The 14,918-nt window shown below is 34.4% G+C and overlaps 1 protein-coding gene across 2 annotated transcripts in view; it reads right to left on the bottom strand.

Annotated features, from left to right (window-relative positions):
• Nucleotides 1-4,876: 4,876 nt before the first annotated feature.
• The window catches only part of LOC126738323 (transmembrane protein 64), a 29,914-nt gene continuing 19,872 nt past the window's right edge, over nt 4,877-14,918 (bottom strand). The window contains exons 3-5 of one of the 2 annotated variants that reach the window (XM_050443593.1): nt 14,365-14,526; nt 8,729-8,859; nt 4,877-6,322 (exon numbers count right to left, since the gene is read on the bottom strand). In XM_050443593.1, the coding sequence (XP_050299550.1) occupies nt 8,740-8,859; nt 14,365-14,526 (282 nt within the window). In that variant the 3' untranslated portion in view covers nt 4,877-6,322; nt 8,729-8,739. Of the gene's footprint in view, nt 6,323-8,639; nt 8,860-14,364; nt 14,527-14,918 lie in introns of those variants that run through there. The other variant, XM_050443592.1, reaches the window with a different exon arrangement.

Raw genomic sequence — 14,918 nt, 5'->3', positions numbered from 1 at the left:
ATGGGATAATAGGGCCTTTTGAAGTACAAAGATAAGCTATAGTGTCGGACGTCGGTAATATTTCTCTAATGTTGCCATGGCGGCCAGGTGTGTTGTTGCAAGAGGGCAATTTAAATATAAAAATGAGGGTAAGGTTGAGGTCTAAACTGGATTGGAAGCTACATAACTCAGATAGTTGTGCATAGAATAATTTGCATCCTTTACACTATTTATAGTCCAATTTTTGTCAAAATAGTGGAATTTGATGTGTATTTTTCCTTGAACGGTTTTTGAGATATTTGAATTTCAGTAAGAGTAAGTAAGATGAAGAAACTCGTTCGTTAAGCTCTTAACTACATTAGAAGGCACATAACTTGGACAGTCCTGCCTGAAATCTTTTGCTTATACTATTTGTAGAGCAATTTTTTCTCAAAATAGTGCAACTTGATTTGTATTTTTTCCTTTCAGCGTTTTATGAGATATTTGACTTAAAGTGAGCGTACCTAGAATGGAAATACTCATTCGTTAAGGTGTCAACTGGATTAGAAATTACGCTAATAACAACTGGATTAATAAGTTGGATAGTTGTACCTGGAATACTTATAAGATACCTTATAAGAAAACAACGTTATATTTGCATTGTAAAATTAGATTGAATCTTATAAATATCTAAAGATAAAAATATATCCTTGGCAGCTTCAACGCTAAGCTCTATGTAAGCTATTTAGGTAGAAAAATAAAATTACTAAGGCCAATATTCTTTAACAAATAAACAACAGGAGTTTCAAATGATTTTTAGAAAATAATTAAGATACTTGGGCTAAAGATTTCAATCTAGTAAATAAATTCCTTCTACAATAATATTTTAATCAACTCGTATAATTTTCCTATATTTAAAAAATAGGGGTTTGCTGCAAAAGTAGATAAAATAGGAAAATTCCACAAATTAGCAAAAAAATTAGATATTAAATTAAATTTCAGAGATTTAGCCGTATAAAAATATTTTATCTGTGACAGTTCATATCCTCAGAAAATTCCTGTTAAAATTATTAAAACAGTCCTAATTATATAGCGGTTTTTTTTCAATGGAGTCTACCTTGGTTTGTATGTTTTTATTGACTGGTTTTTGAGTTATTTGACTTTTAGTAAGTCAGTAGGATAGGGATACTCGTTGGTTATGGTCTTAACTGGACTAGAAGCTACATAACTTGGACAGTCATGCCGAGAATGCTTTATATCCTTATTTGTAGGGTAGTTTTTTCTCAAAATAGTGCAACTTGATTTATGCTCTTTCCTTGGGTGGTTTTTGAGATATTTTCTTTTTATTGAGAGTAAGTAGGATGGAGATACTCACTCCCAAAGGTCTAAACTTGATACGAAGCTACATAACTTAAATAGTTGTGCCTAGAATGCTTTGAATCCTTTACAATATTTATGCCCCAATTTTTGCCAAAATAGTGGCACATGATTTGTCTTTTTTTTTCAGTGATTGAGATATTTGCATTCTATTAAGAGTAAGTAAGATGAAAAATACTAGTTCGCTAAGGTCTTAACTGTATTAAAAGTCATATAGCTTGAAGAGCCGTGCCTGGAATGCTGCACATTCTTTATACTATTTTTAGCACATTTTTTTCTTAAGGTGGCTACACACACAACTGCAAGTTTGACAAACATGCATGAACAATCTTTTTGTACAAGCAAACTGTAGCATCTGTAGGGAAATTTTGCGCAAGCATTTTAACTGTACATTTTAATTGTGCAAGCCGCTTGATGATTGATTGAATTTGAATCATGCAAGCTTGGACAAGCCATGCGTACGCAAGCGAAACGGCACGTGTGTATCGCATGTATTCGGCTTGTACAAACAATTTAGTCAGTCGTCAGTCCGTGACCGTGAATCGCGTCTACGTGATTCACGGTGTCCAGCGATGTCCAGCGATTTGAAAAGGAGCAATCGAGAATTATTGGAAGATTTTATTCGTACATACGAAAATCTGCCGTGTCTTTGGCGAATTAAATCACCAGAATATCATGATAGGACGAAGAAGGATGCAGCATACAAAATCTTACTTAACAAGTATAAATTAATTGACAGCCAAGCCGATAAGGATGCCGTTATTAAAAAGGTAAATGCCTTCAGAACGAATTATAGGAGAGAAAAGAAAAAAGTTGACGCATCTCATCGCTCCGGCAGTGGCACCGATGACTTATATGAACCTACACTATGGTACTACCACATATTTAGCTTTTTGGCAGATCAAGAGACTCCAAAAATTTCTACGTCCAATTTGAATGATACAGAGGTAAGTTTATTATATAAATTTTTATAATATAAACACAAATTTCTTGGAAATTATAAGGTTCTACGTTCCAAAAAACAACTTTTCGATTTTTAGCTAATTATTTTTTTAAATTTACACAAAAAGTATAATATATAACCTAATTACACGTATATTTTTGTTTTTTTTTAATATTGTTTTTTTTTAATGTACAAAGTTTTTGCTGCCATCGAACTTGTCCTTCAATGCTGAAGTACTCCATGAATTGTTGTCTTACTTGCTTAGCATCAAAGGGTATATCTCTCTGCATAAGGGTATATATGAGGAATCATATTGGAATTCTCTGGTGTTAATCCAACACGTGCCGTACCATTTTCGACGTTTTCAAAGTGGAAAGAGTCAGAAGGAGCGTAGGTTTCACGTACAGTTGACATTAAATAATAATGCAGAGGACAAGTTGCTTTAATTATTTCATCAATATGCTCTAATTCTAAATTGATGGCTGTATGAAAAATTCGGAAACGCACTGTCAAAATCCCAAATACGTTTTCTATAATTCGTCGTGCTCTAGATAATCGGTAGTTAATTTTTTTTTCCAAGCAGTTTAAATCGCTCTGTACAAATGGTTTTAACATGTCAGGCCTTAAAGAAAAAGCATCATCTGAAACGAAAACATAGGGCAGTATACGTGAACTGTGAGTGACTTCTACTTCTCTTGGTATGTTGAGTGAATTACTTCGTAGTCTCCTAAAAAAATCTGTTTTCTAAAGAACGCCCCCGTCTGATACTCCAAAATCAAAAAAAATTATTCTGTAGTTTACATCTGCAAGAGCAAGTAGCACCATGCTATGTCTACGTTTATAATTTAAAAAAAAATTAACCATTTCCAACTGGAGGAACAATCTCGATATGTATGTTTCCCATCTAGGCTGCCAAGGCAATGTGGAAAATTCCACCTCTTTTCAAAATCCCTCGCTATCGTGGTCCAGTCATTTTCATTTTGTGGAAACTGAAAAGAAATATAGGCACTCATTATTACATCACAATTTTTATCTAACTATAACGTGTAACATGTGAATATCTAATAGGATATATAATTGTCATGAATAAATAACTATTTTTATTATTATTATTATCATTTTCAGGAAAAAAATTAAGAACAACCAACTCGCATGATGAAGCAACTACTTCAACAGCACAAGACACATCCACTTCATCTGTTCAATCAACTCCGAAAACAATGCGTTCTAGTAGACCTACTAAGAGAGGTGGAGAAAAATGTGATGCTATGCTAGAAACAATTGAACAACATTTTAAGAAAGGTAAGCCGAAAGAAGATAGATACGCCATTCTTGGAAAAAACGTGGCTCTAAAAATGAGAGATATACCAGATAACACTCAAAGACTGGTAGCAGAAAAAATAATTAATGAGACATTATTTATGGCTAAAATGGGTCAGTTGACTCAGACACATTCTATTTGTCAATCTGGTAACAGTGAGCCCACAGTATGTTTCTTTATCTCGTCAGCATATTAATAATAATAATAATAATAACGAGGAAAGCGATAGTTCCCTTCAGTCCCTATCTTCGTATTATTTAAATTTCGCAAACTAAATTTTTAATATTTTGTTTTTGACAATTATTTTCCTGTTTTGTACCTACTAGAAATTATAACTTTTGTAATAAATTACTTAAAAACAACAAGGATTTTACTTACCTTCAAAAAATTTCTTTTCAGCACCTCGTAGATAGCTTGGCACGTTTCAGGAATTATATAACTCAGAGCTTGTGGTGAAATTATAGTTGAATATTTAAGATCTTCATAACTCCTTCCGGTTGCGAGAAATCGTAATGTTGCTGTTAATCTTTCGTGGGGAGTTATAGCTTGTCTCATAATCGTATCTTGCTTTTTAATTAAAGGTGTTACAAGTGATAAAAGCTTCAGGTAAGTTTCTTCACTCATTCTAAGATAATTATGCCAATCACGCGGATATATCCTTAATTCAGACAGTAAATTAATATGGGAATAGGTTCTTTTTTTCAGTAACCACTCTTTACGCCACACATCACGTTTCTTTTTTCGCACTTTCTTTCTACGGATAAGGTAAAAAGCGGCCAAAGCAAGCAAGGTATCGTCTGAATCAGACATTTTCGCGGCATAAGCTGAAGCTTGTTAAAGCATGCATGTACCGTGTGGCGGCGAAGGAAAATTATGCATGCTTGTACAAAAATGTAAGTTAATTCGTATTTTTCTTTGAGTGCTAGATAGGTCTTCTTTATTTATTGACACTTTTCTTTAATGGTTTGGACAAAACTGTCTTTTAAATATCTGTAATTATCACAGAATGTTATACACGCAAAGAAATCTTATATCATCACACAAATAGCAAGCTTCATTCAATCCGTAATGAGTATTTGCAGGAAACATGCTGATATTTACGATACACCTATAGGTATTTTACATAGTTCTAGTGAGTAAATATGCCAACTTTGAGCTTCATTCTACTGAATAACTTGGGTCGGTTTTTGGTTCGAATAGCAATGTTACCTAATGATGTCTACTGATGTAAACAAGGCATAGGCATTAAAAAAAAAACAAATTATATACCCAGTAAGTAAAATAAATATATCCAAATTTATTAGATCTTAAAATATCCATCTCAATTTTTTTTTATATTTTGTCACTGTTTAATACTTTTCGCTATCAGACATAAACACAGATCATTTTTACTTCAAAGTATAAAATATAATAATCTACTATTTGGTCAATAATGGTAGCTACATTTTTCATTATTTCATAAAATATAAATACCTAAAAATAACAAATTTCCGGAGGCATACAAAATGTCAGTCCAACTTATTATAGATAGAATGCATATAAACTTATATTAACTTTAAATGTCTTAAAAATAGGATAAGGAATAATTAATTTTGTAAATAGAGGTTTACGTAATAAGACAAACTTTGGAAATTAATTTAGAAGCTGAAACTTTAGAAAACATACTAAACTAATCATTGGGGTATTCCCAACTAAAAACCCTGAGAATTAAGGTTGGACCAGAGAGCCATTACCTTCACCTCCACCACTATCGGAGGAAAAAGATAGACGTCACGGTAGAACCGCCTGGAAAAAAAATACGGCAAACCAGTTTGTTAAAATTAACTTTAAGGCCCAGCAATTCCAGTATGGATAACTTAGTACATTTTAGCTCCTAAAATCCAACGTATATCTTATTACATCACAAAAATATAAAGTAAATGCTTAAAGTAATTTACATTTTCGATCGATAAACTATAGACCTTTTAAAATGGGTTTTTATTTATCCTTATTTTGTGAACCTAATTTTTACATTTGTATATACCAAGAAAACATGTTCTCAACCGCAATTTTCTCAACCTTTTGAAAAAGATATAAACAATATGGTAAATAACAACATTTACAATGTTGTTACTGCATTTTATAAATATAAAGATATATTATAGTTTAACAAATATATAAAAGTCTACTTGTCTTAGGCAACAAAATGTACTTAAAACTTGAAGCACACTTTGTCGACCAGAATCGGTCGGTATCGATCAGCAAATAAGAGGCCGTTTAAGTATTATGTAGGAAATATAGGAAAGCGGGGAAGGTATTTGCCTTGCCTATTTATGATGACATGGAGGTGCGGGAGTCGAGATTGTGATTACATCAGCAGTAGTTATGACGATTTTAAAGCTAAATTGCTTTCGATGGCATTGATTGGTAGAAATACTTTGCTGACCGATACCGCCCGGACGTATTTAGACATTCCACTATAGTATTTGGCACCCAGCGTTTAAATCAACTAATTTATTCTAATTAGTTTATTTGAATAAATCTTAATGCCACCAGAGTATGAACAATTTAAGATGCCGAATCCTTTAGCGAAATGTTTAGACGATGCTGAAATCAGGAGTGGAATTTCACGGTTTTTTCCATGTATTAATCATTTTATTATCTCTTATTATTAACTCTTGGCCCTAACGTTCCTTCCTATTTAATTGTCATATTTACATTGGCTCATTTTTTAAACTGAATATCTGCAATAAATTCAAGAAACTATACAGATCTTGCATGACGGTCACAATATATAATACAGTTTTCTCACAAAATTAGTTATAATATCTGTAAATTTTTGCTGATTAAACACATGATTTTTATTATTTTTTTATTATAAGACGCCAATATTTCAGTAAGAAATCGTGATGTATAGTTACCAAAATGTGGGTAATATAGGGTTAAGTCGGGTGAAATGACCAACCGGGACCGAGACCACCAACTTATAACTCAGTAATAGGTTGTTTGATGGCGCTGAGTGTCCTGCCTTCGACCAACGTTTATATTTATGTATACACAGCCAATGTATTTTTGACCACGTCCAAACAACATTAAAACACTCAGAAAAAAAATAATATCGCGTCCTTGGTCTCAGCTTGGCCATCTCTCCCTACCACCACTCGGGTAGTTGGCCACCAAATTGTCGGGATAGATGGCGATTTATTTATTGCGTCTATTTCTTTACAGTTGGGCGCCCTTTCGAGTTTTTCCAAGGAAAAGTGCCAACGAAATATAACTGAAAAAACTCAAATCGTGGAAACAATACTCAAGAAAATCTAGGAAAATGTAAAGACTAGCCACTGAAGCTGTAAGAAACATTTATTCTGTAAACGGGACCTCAAAAACTTATGCCATACTAAACCTAAGAAGATCCTTGAAAGGAAAGTAAAGAATAATGTTTTCACGGAGGCAAATAGTTCTACACATTAAAAAGATACCCTATGACGGTACCAGACGTTCAAAAGCTACCATATAATTTTGCCAAGAGCTGGTTTAATAATAAAAAGGGAACTGCAGGTTCTCTTAATTTAACTTGTCTAAAAGCTGAGGGTAAAGGCATGAACAGTGTAGATGTTGGAAATTTATATTACTCTTTTGCAAGATGTACTGGAACGCAATAAGCTTTTCGACAAACTTGGGAGCATCTATAACGTCGATGAACCAGGTCTTCAACTAAATAATCGACCTGGCATTGTTATAACCAAAAAAGAAGCAAAAGATGTTACAGTGACATCAGGGCAAAAGGGTGAGACAATGCATGAGATATATTGCTGCAAATTTAAAGTCCTAGTAGACTGATTCAGTGCAGCGCCTGGTTCACATATTGTAATGTCGTAAAAATCTGCCTATGTCAGTGCAAGCGACCGCTGAAAATGCAATGTCTTGCTTGAAAGCCACGGGAATATTCCCCTGGAACCCCGACTCCGTACCCGATCATGCCTACACTGTTTCTGATCGAATGGTAAACACACAACAAGAAAAGACCAGGGAAGTAACGAAGAACGTGCCACACAAGTAACGAGATCTCAATGTTCGAACTCTCAAAAGAACAACATTGAATCAATACAAGAATTGAGACCCCCGATCAAGTCGTTGGATGATGCAGTGCCCTCCTGTAGCGATGCACATACAGAACTGGTGTGCAACTCTAGCGGAAGGCACATTTGTCCCATATTTGACACCTGGAAAACTTTTAGACCAGATTAATCCTGCACCCAATTTAGATGCTGCAGAAAAACGAGCCAAGTCATTTGCTACCCGATTGTTAAAGACATATCCGCTAAGAAACCGAAACAAACAAAAAAGAACGGTCCAAAAAAAAATTACAGAAAAAGAAACAAAAATTGTTTGAAAAAGAAAACGGTCACCTTCGCCAAGTTCTGATAAGGATTCTCCCCATATTGATTTCCAATATAAAGAGTAACCCTTTCCGAGGTAGATGAAAACGAATGTGCAGAATGCGAAGAAAGTACCACATCACCCGCAAAAAAGATAATTGGTTGCAATGCATATTATGGCAGCTGTGGTTTGATGAAAATTACTTTTCTTTTTTAAACACTTGTCAAAACTGTGGTAAAACCGCGTTTAAAATAAAGATTAATTCATGTTAAATAAAAATATTTTATTTTGTTTACTTTTTTAATAAAAATAAATTTCTTATTTTAATAAATTTCTATTTTATTTTAAATTGTATTTTACGGCCATCCCTCCCTTATTGCATTGGCCAACTCATCCCACTAAACTGGCCACATATAACTTATTTTTATAAATAATAAAACCAAAATTCTTAAAGTATTTTGACCCTATTTATTTACATAGCTGTTGGGATGATAGTTAAGTTGCTACAAGAAAACATGTCATAATCCTAAACATTATAAAAATGTACAGGCCTATTCTATGCAAAACGGTGGCCATCTCACCTGACTTTACCCTACAGGTGTGATTAGCAAATACCTTACATTATTCAGTTATTGCTTTTTAACTTTTTAGTTAAAAAGTCCGAAATTAATAAAATTAAGATTAAAAAAAAGACCAATTTATTTCAGGCAGTATACCAATAACAAGAATCACAAAAACTTTAAAAAAGGAAACAATTAACCATAACTTACAAAGAAATATATCACACCATATTATAGACAGCATTTTTACTGGCCGAATTCTCGGCTTCGGCTAGTACTTTGAGCAGTTCCGTCCTCGCTTTGCTTCCGATCCATATAATCAGCGAAGCGCCACATATTAACTGAAACAGACATTGTTCGTTATTGTTTTTTGAAATTGCTGAAAGTGTAAGTGAAAAATTTAGGGAGTCGAATTTTACATCTTCTACATATCAATGGACCAAATTTGCATAACACGGTGCTTTCAAAAAACCTGTGGTCACCAGAAATAAGGCAATAAATAAAAAAAAAGAAATAATAATATTCCAGTCAGTTGTTGAAGATTCTACAACATCAACAAGGAAAATAGAAAAAAATACAGGACTGCCAAAATGAACGTCTCATTTTGTTTTAAAAAAGAACAAATACCTTTCTGCAAACAATACTGCCTTTTAAGTATCTAGTTTGCCAAGGTCTCAGACCCAGAGATGATACTCGGCAGCTTGTACACCAGAAAAAGTCAAGAAGACGTTAATTTTCGTCGTTATGGTCAGATGAAAATATGGTTACAAATAATGGAATTTTTAATCGTTTTAATTCCCGTTATTGGTCACAAGAAAACCCATGAGAAAAAAAGAATCCAGGCACCAACATCGGTTTGGTTTTAATACATTTGGCTAGACATTTTGGGTACAAACATATTAGAGTCATTTATTTATCACGGTTCGCTGACATCTAATCGTTACCTAATGTCAAAATGCTTTAGTTAGTTAGTTAATCACTGCTCTTCTTCAATATGGGTAAGCTCTAAATGTTTTTTTTAAATGCTCCTTCATAGTCTACTATGACACAAACAAATTTTTATAAAAAGTTACTTTTTTACCATAAAACTTTTTTAAATATTATGTGTGATACATCGTAATTGTCACTAAATAGGCTTTCATACGTAGGGTCAAAGATAATACTACTACGTGTAGTATACTTCGTAGTAGTATTATCTTTGGTAAGGTGTAGTTTTTTCCGTCTATATAAAGAATAAAAATTGATTATGATAAGTCAGATGCGAAACGTCGGATTTACACTATTTATACATCAAATTGTAAAGCAAAAAATGTTGCAATGAAAAAATGCTTTCGGTTTTTTGATATCTGTTAAAATAGAGCTGGTAAAAAAAAGACCATTTTGCCAAATTTCGTTTTTTTTCGGATATATCTGGAAGTATTCGGGCTTTTAAAATGGTTGAAACTGTATCTAATTAAGGATCAAATTGCGCAACTTTTTTCTAATTTAACCGACCTCGTATTTCCTACCATTTTCGAGATCCCCATGCAGTTCATCCTTATCTTGGACGCCCTGTATAGGGTTTATCCGTTTTTCCGAAATCCGTTTTTAGGTTTTTTTTATTGCAACTTTTGCATTTTTTTTCAAATAAATACCCACATTTCACACTTAATCGTTAATACAGCGCGAGTTACAATTGATATCATAAGTTTTAAAGTTTATTTTGTTTTGCCTAATGTTTCCACAATCAAATGCCAAGAAGCCTCTGTCTTAACTGAGGAAAAAATAGAGGCGTTGAAACGTGAAAAATAATTGTTAATAAAATAAGAGTTAATAAAATACTTAGTTGGATAAAATATTAATTAAACCGCTTTCATCGAAATCTTTTTAAAAATTAAAGCCTTATATTTTAAATTAGCATTCATACCAATATCTAGTCAATTCTCAGAATTAGAGCCTCTATTTTGGGGTAATTTCCAGTTTAAATGTTGTGATCCTACATTTCTAATTCAGCCACGGGTCCTATTTCTTACTTAGGTGGTGCTCACCCCTTGTCATTATCTCCTCTTTCACTCTCTCAAATTCCTGATGCTGCCAACTAACCCTTTCCTCGATCTTATCTCTGTTGTGTAAACAAACTCTGGCCCTAGATTAAAAACCCAGAACCATTGTCAGGAGATCAACGGGGCTAAGCAAACGTTATGCCTCTGCCGAACCCTCCGGAAAACATTCGTCCGAGAAATTCCTGAGAGCCAAGGTGCACTGGACAACCATTTTATTACAAAATAATCAAACCAGATATATTCGGAGTAAAATGTTTATTATTGGCTAAGAAGAGCGCTTTCGGCGTATGGGCCATCATCAGTGCTAAGTGAAAGTGAGTTGAATGTGATTGTTGATTTTTTTTATATAGTAGAAATGAAGTTAAAATTCAAGATAGAGAGTTAAAATTAACTCAAAAACAGTTTGTTTCAAACATTTTCTGGATTTGATCCACGATTTAATTTTAGTTGACAGTACGATGACTCTAATCTATTTTAACGTTGTGTTGACCACCTTTTAACAGAATTCAAACATGAACATGAAAGGGTAGTAGTAGTAGTAGTAAGGGTGGGGGAGCTAGAGCTCGGCAAGTAGGCCTGAACAGTCCCTTTTCGCCAACCCCAGAATCACCCACCCCTACGCCTACACTCTCAATGCGCGGTCTTCACTGAGTCAGCCCGTCCTTTTAATAAAGGCTTGCACGTTGTCCCAGTCCAGATCTTTAAGATCTTCTTGTTGGAGTGTCGTTGCTCGAAAATGTTTTCCTTCTCGGGCAACTCCACCTTCACAGATACCTAGTATGTGGTATGAAGTCCTCCCCTGTAGCGCAAATCGGACAGAGTGGGCTTTCTCTTATACCAAGAAGGTGTAGATGCCTGTTTAGACTGTTGTGCCCGGTCAGTACTCCCAACAAGTCTTTGATACTTTATCGGGTCTTTGTTAGCAGTCGCCTTGCTTTAGAGCCGTCATGGTCTGGTATTATTTCCTTAGCCTGTCTACATACTTCTGTCCTTCTCCAATTCTTCCTTGTTTTTTGCCAGGCCCAACCATTAACTGCCTGGGAGATTTGTTTTTTGCTGAGACCGAGACAAGGTTTGGGGCCTACGAAGGGGTTAACGGAACCTTGTCTTAGCAGTTCGTCGGCCCGCTCATTTCCCTCGCAAACCTTGGTGTCCTGGGACCCACCTCAGTCTCACTTCCCTGTGTGCTGCAAGCCTTTCCAATGCGTCTCTGCATTCCTGGACTAGCGCTGAGCTGACCCTGGGTTTCTGAATCGCCTTGAGGGCAGCCTGACTATCGGAGTAGATGCAAATCCCCCCGTTACCTTCCAATGCCTCTCGTTTGTTTGCTACTTCGAGTATAGCAAACACGTCCGCTTGGAAAACTGTGGTGTTTCCCTAGCGGAAAGGATTTCCCTGTATTCGTTTCCATACTGTACACTCCGGCTCCGGCTGAATTGGTGCTTTCATCCATGATCCATCTGTGTACCAGGTCTGGAAACCACTTAGCTTCTTAATTTGCTTCGCCGACCATTCTTCCCTTGTCGGGATTTCGACTTGAAACCCCTTCTTTAACCTTAGTTTGCCACTTTCTGTAGTGCATCTGGATGTCAGAATTGGTACTAACGTCTTCCCGTTTTTCCTTCCATTGTTATTATATAAAAGAAACACACAGCCACTTTCCCTTTTTACCCATTTTATTGGTGTTTCTCGTTAGATGATCGGGAATATCATTTTGCAGGAATTGTAAATTATTAACTTACAACATCTAAATTTTATGGTTGATAATGTAGCCCAATAAGAGTTCTCAGGAACCCATTCGTGGAGGTTAGTGAAGTTGGTACAACCCTCCCTCGAAAATTTGGATCCGTCTGTCCACAGAATACTTTTTAAAAACAACAGGTCTCCGATGTCCATGTTAAACAAAAAGCAGCAAAACTGGATTCCTCTTACAGGGTTTTCTTCTTGTAACCCGTGCACCTTCGTATTATAAAAGAGATACTTTTCATCTTTGTGCAGAATGCACTGAGGTACTCAGGCTCAAAATCAATAAGAGTAACGTCAAGTAGCCATAAACCTCTGCATACTACTCGTAGGAGATGCAACGCAGTGTTCCGCTTTCTTTCGGAAAATTAAAATGTCTTAATAAACGTATTATAAAAATAATAATAATATTAAATTTTTAATATTCATATAGGTATGCTAATTTAAAAAATAAAATATTATTTGTTTATAACAATCAGTTACTTTTATTTTGTTTTTTTTTTGTTTGCTGATGTTTTTCTCCTGAATTTTCTGTACCTGAAAGAGTCAAATGTAAAAATTGAGTAATTATTGAAAAAAATGCCAAAGTTGCAATAAAAAATTAAAACGTATTTCGACCTTTACACCTCATATGTTTGGCTTAAAATATTCGTTAGGTCAGTCACCATTCCCTTAAAGGATTGCACGAACCTTATGGATACACTGTATAAAACCCTACTTGAAAAAAAGACATGGGATTTATAATACTAATAAATATGTCTCCAGGCTTAAAATAAAAAGAGCAGTTTCTGAGTGAAATGGGAAATACTTTATATGAACCAGCCCGTGCAGGAAAAATCCTGATTCCTTTAAGGCAGTTAAGAAATCTTTATTTCCAGGCAGCTAAAACAGAAGTTTTAGATGGATTCTTACAGACAGTTAAAGAACATTTCTGATCTTTTTTAGGTGCATTTCTGGTGTCTTTCAAATACAATAAAAATATACCATTCCTTCAAATATTAAAAACATCAGGAACTAAGGGAAGGCGATGAAACCCGAAGAACAGATTTCTCTTTTGAAGTTATGAAAAGGGCGAATAACCACATGGATTTATTACGAAATGTTTGCTTTGCGGACGAATGCACCTTTACCTTAAATAATGAGCTAAATGTTTAAAACTTTCGTTACTGGAGTAAGCAAATTGGACCAGCATGGGAAGAAGTTGCACCTGAAAATGAGATTTGGTTTTAAATGGATGGCTGTTCTACGCACAATTCACAGCAAGCGGGAATATCTTCAAAACGTATTTAATGGACGCGTAATTGGGCTAAATTATACTATTAATTGGCCAGCCAGGTCTCCGGACCTTTCACCAAACGACTTTTTCCTGTAGGGTGACATTAAAAGTGTTATTTATAAGGATGTGCGTTATCAAAATTTAGAAGAGTTAAAGATGGCAGTTTTAACGGCATGTAATCAAATAACTGCATATCAGCTTAGTAATGTAAAAACCGAATTTTACAACCGATTAGGATATTGTTTGGCGGTAAATGGAGGATTATTTGGGCATTTGATTAAGAAAAATTAATGTATTATTTTAAAAATTATTTTGTATTAATATTTGATACTTTTTTGTTTGTTTTGTTTTGCTTTCTTGTTTGTTTGTTTGCTTGTAAGTAGTTGCATTTATTTATAAAACCGATTTAAATTTGATTAGAAATGACCGGTAGGAAAGAAGCAATCTAAACTTTAATTATCTTCAATTTATATTAAGCACGAAGAAATCCTCGTCCAAACATTGGTTACCCTAAAACTAAATTATACCAATGGTTCGCTCATACTTTTAACCAATTAAATGCTGAATTTTAGAATCAGGCTCCCATTGACCAAACAATAAATAGAATGAGACAATGACGTTTAATTAGAATTTTAATGAATTCTTTGGTAACATTGTCTAAACTTGCAATAAATTTTGCTTTAATTATATTTAAATCTTCTTGATGCATTTTGGTGATCCAACGGCAATATAGAAAACTAAGCAAGCCAAACTTTAGTAACATTTTATTTTATTTGAACACTTACTTGTAATGCAGCAAAAACGTATGTAGTCGAAGATATATGGTTATTTTCAATTACGTCCTGCATGGACCGCAGTGTAGAACCGACGTACACAGCTACAAATTGGGCTGGGAAGAGACCAAGAAGAGACGCTATGTGATATACTTTGGCACTTACATTACTTAGCTGAAACGAACCAACATTAATAAAATTAAAAATATAGATGGAGTTGACAGGTTTAGGACCAAGAAATCAAAAACTTCCTTTTTTGAAAAGGTGCCGACGTTTCGACGTTTATTTACGTCTTTTTCAAGTCTGTTTACCGTGAAGAAGCTTTTTGGTCGCTGCATATATATTAATGGCAACGAGCCCCAGATGAACTGTATGTATATCGTAGAAATGATATGTTAGTGATGTGAAGTATAAAAAAAAAAGATATTGTATATTATGTGTGATTTATGTTATGTTTGTTCAAAGTATAATCCCATATGCAATCGACAAAAAACAAACGATAGAAAACAGCCTTGAAAAAGACGTAAATAAACGTCGAAATCTTTTCAAAAAAGGAAGTTTTTGAT

This window comes from Anthonomus grandis, chromosome 7, assembly GCF_022605725.1.
Source record: "Anthonomus grandis grandis chromosome 7, icAntGran1.3, whole genome shotgun sequence".
NCBI classification, from domain to species: domain Eukaryota; kingdom Metazoa; phylum Arthropoda; class Insecta; order Coleoptera; family Curculionidae; genus Anthonomus; species Anthonomus grandis.
This window is presented reverse-complemented; position numbering and strand designations above follow the sequence as displayed.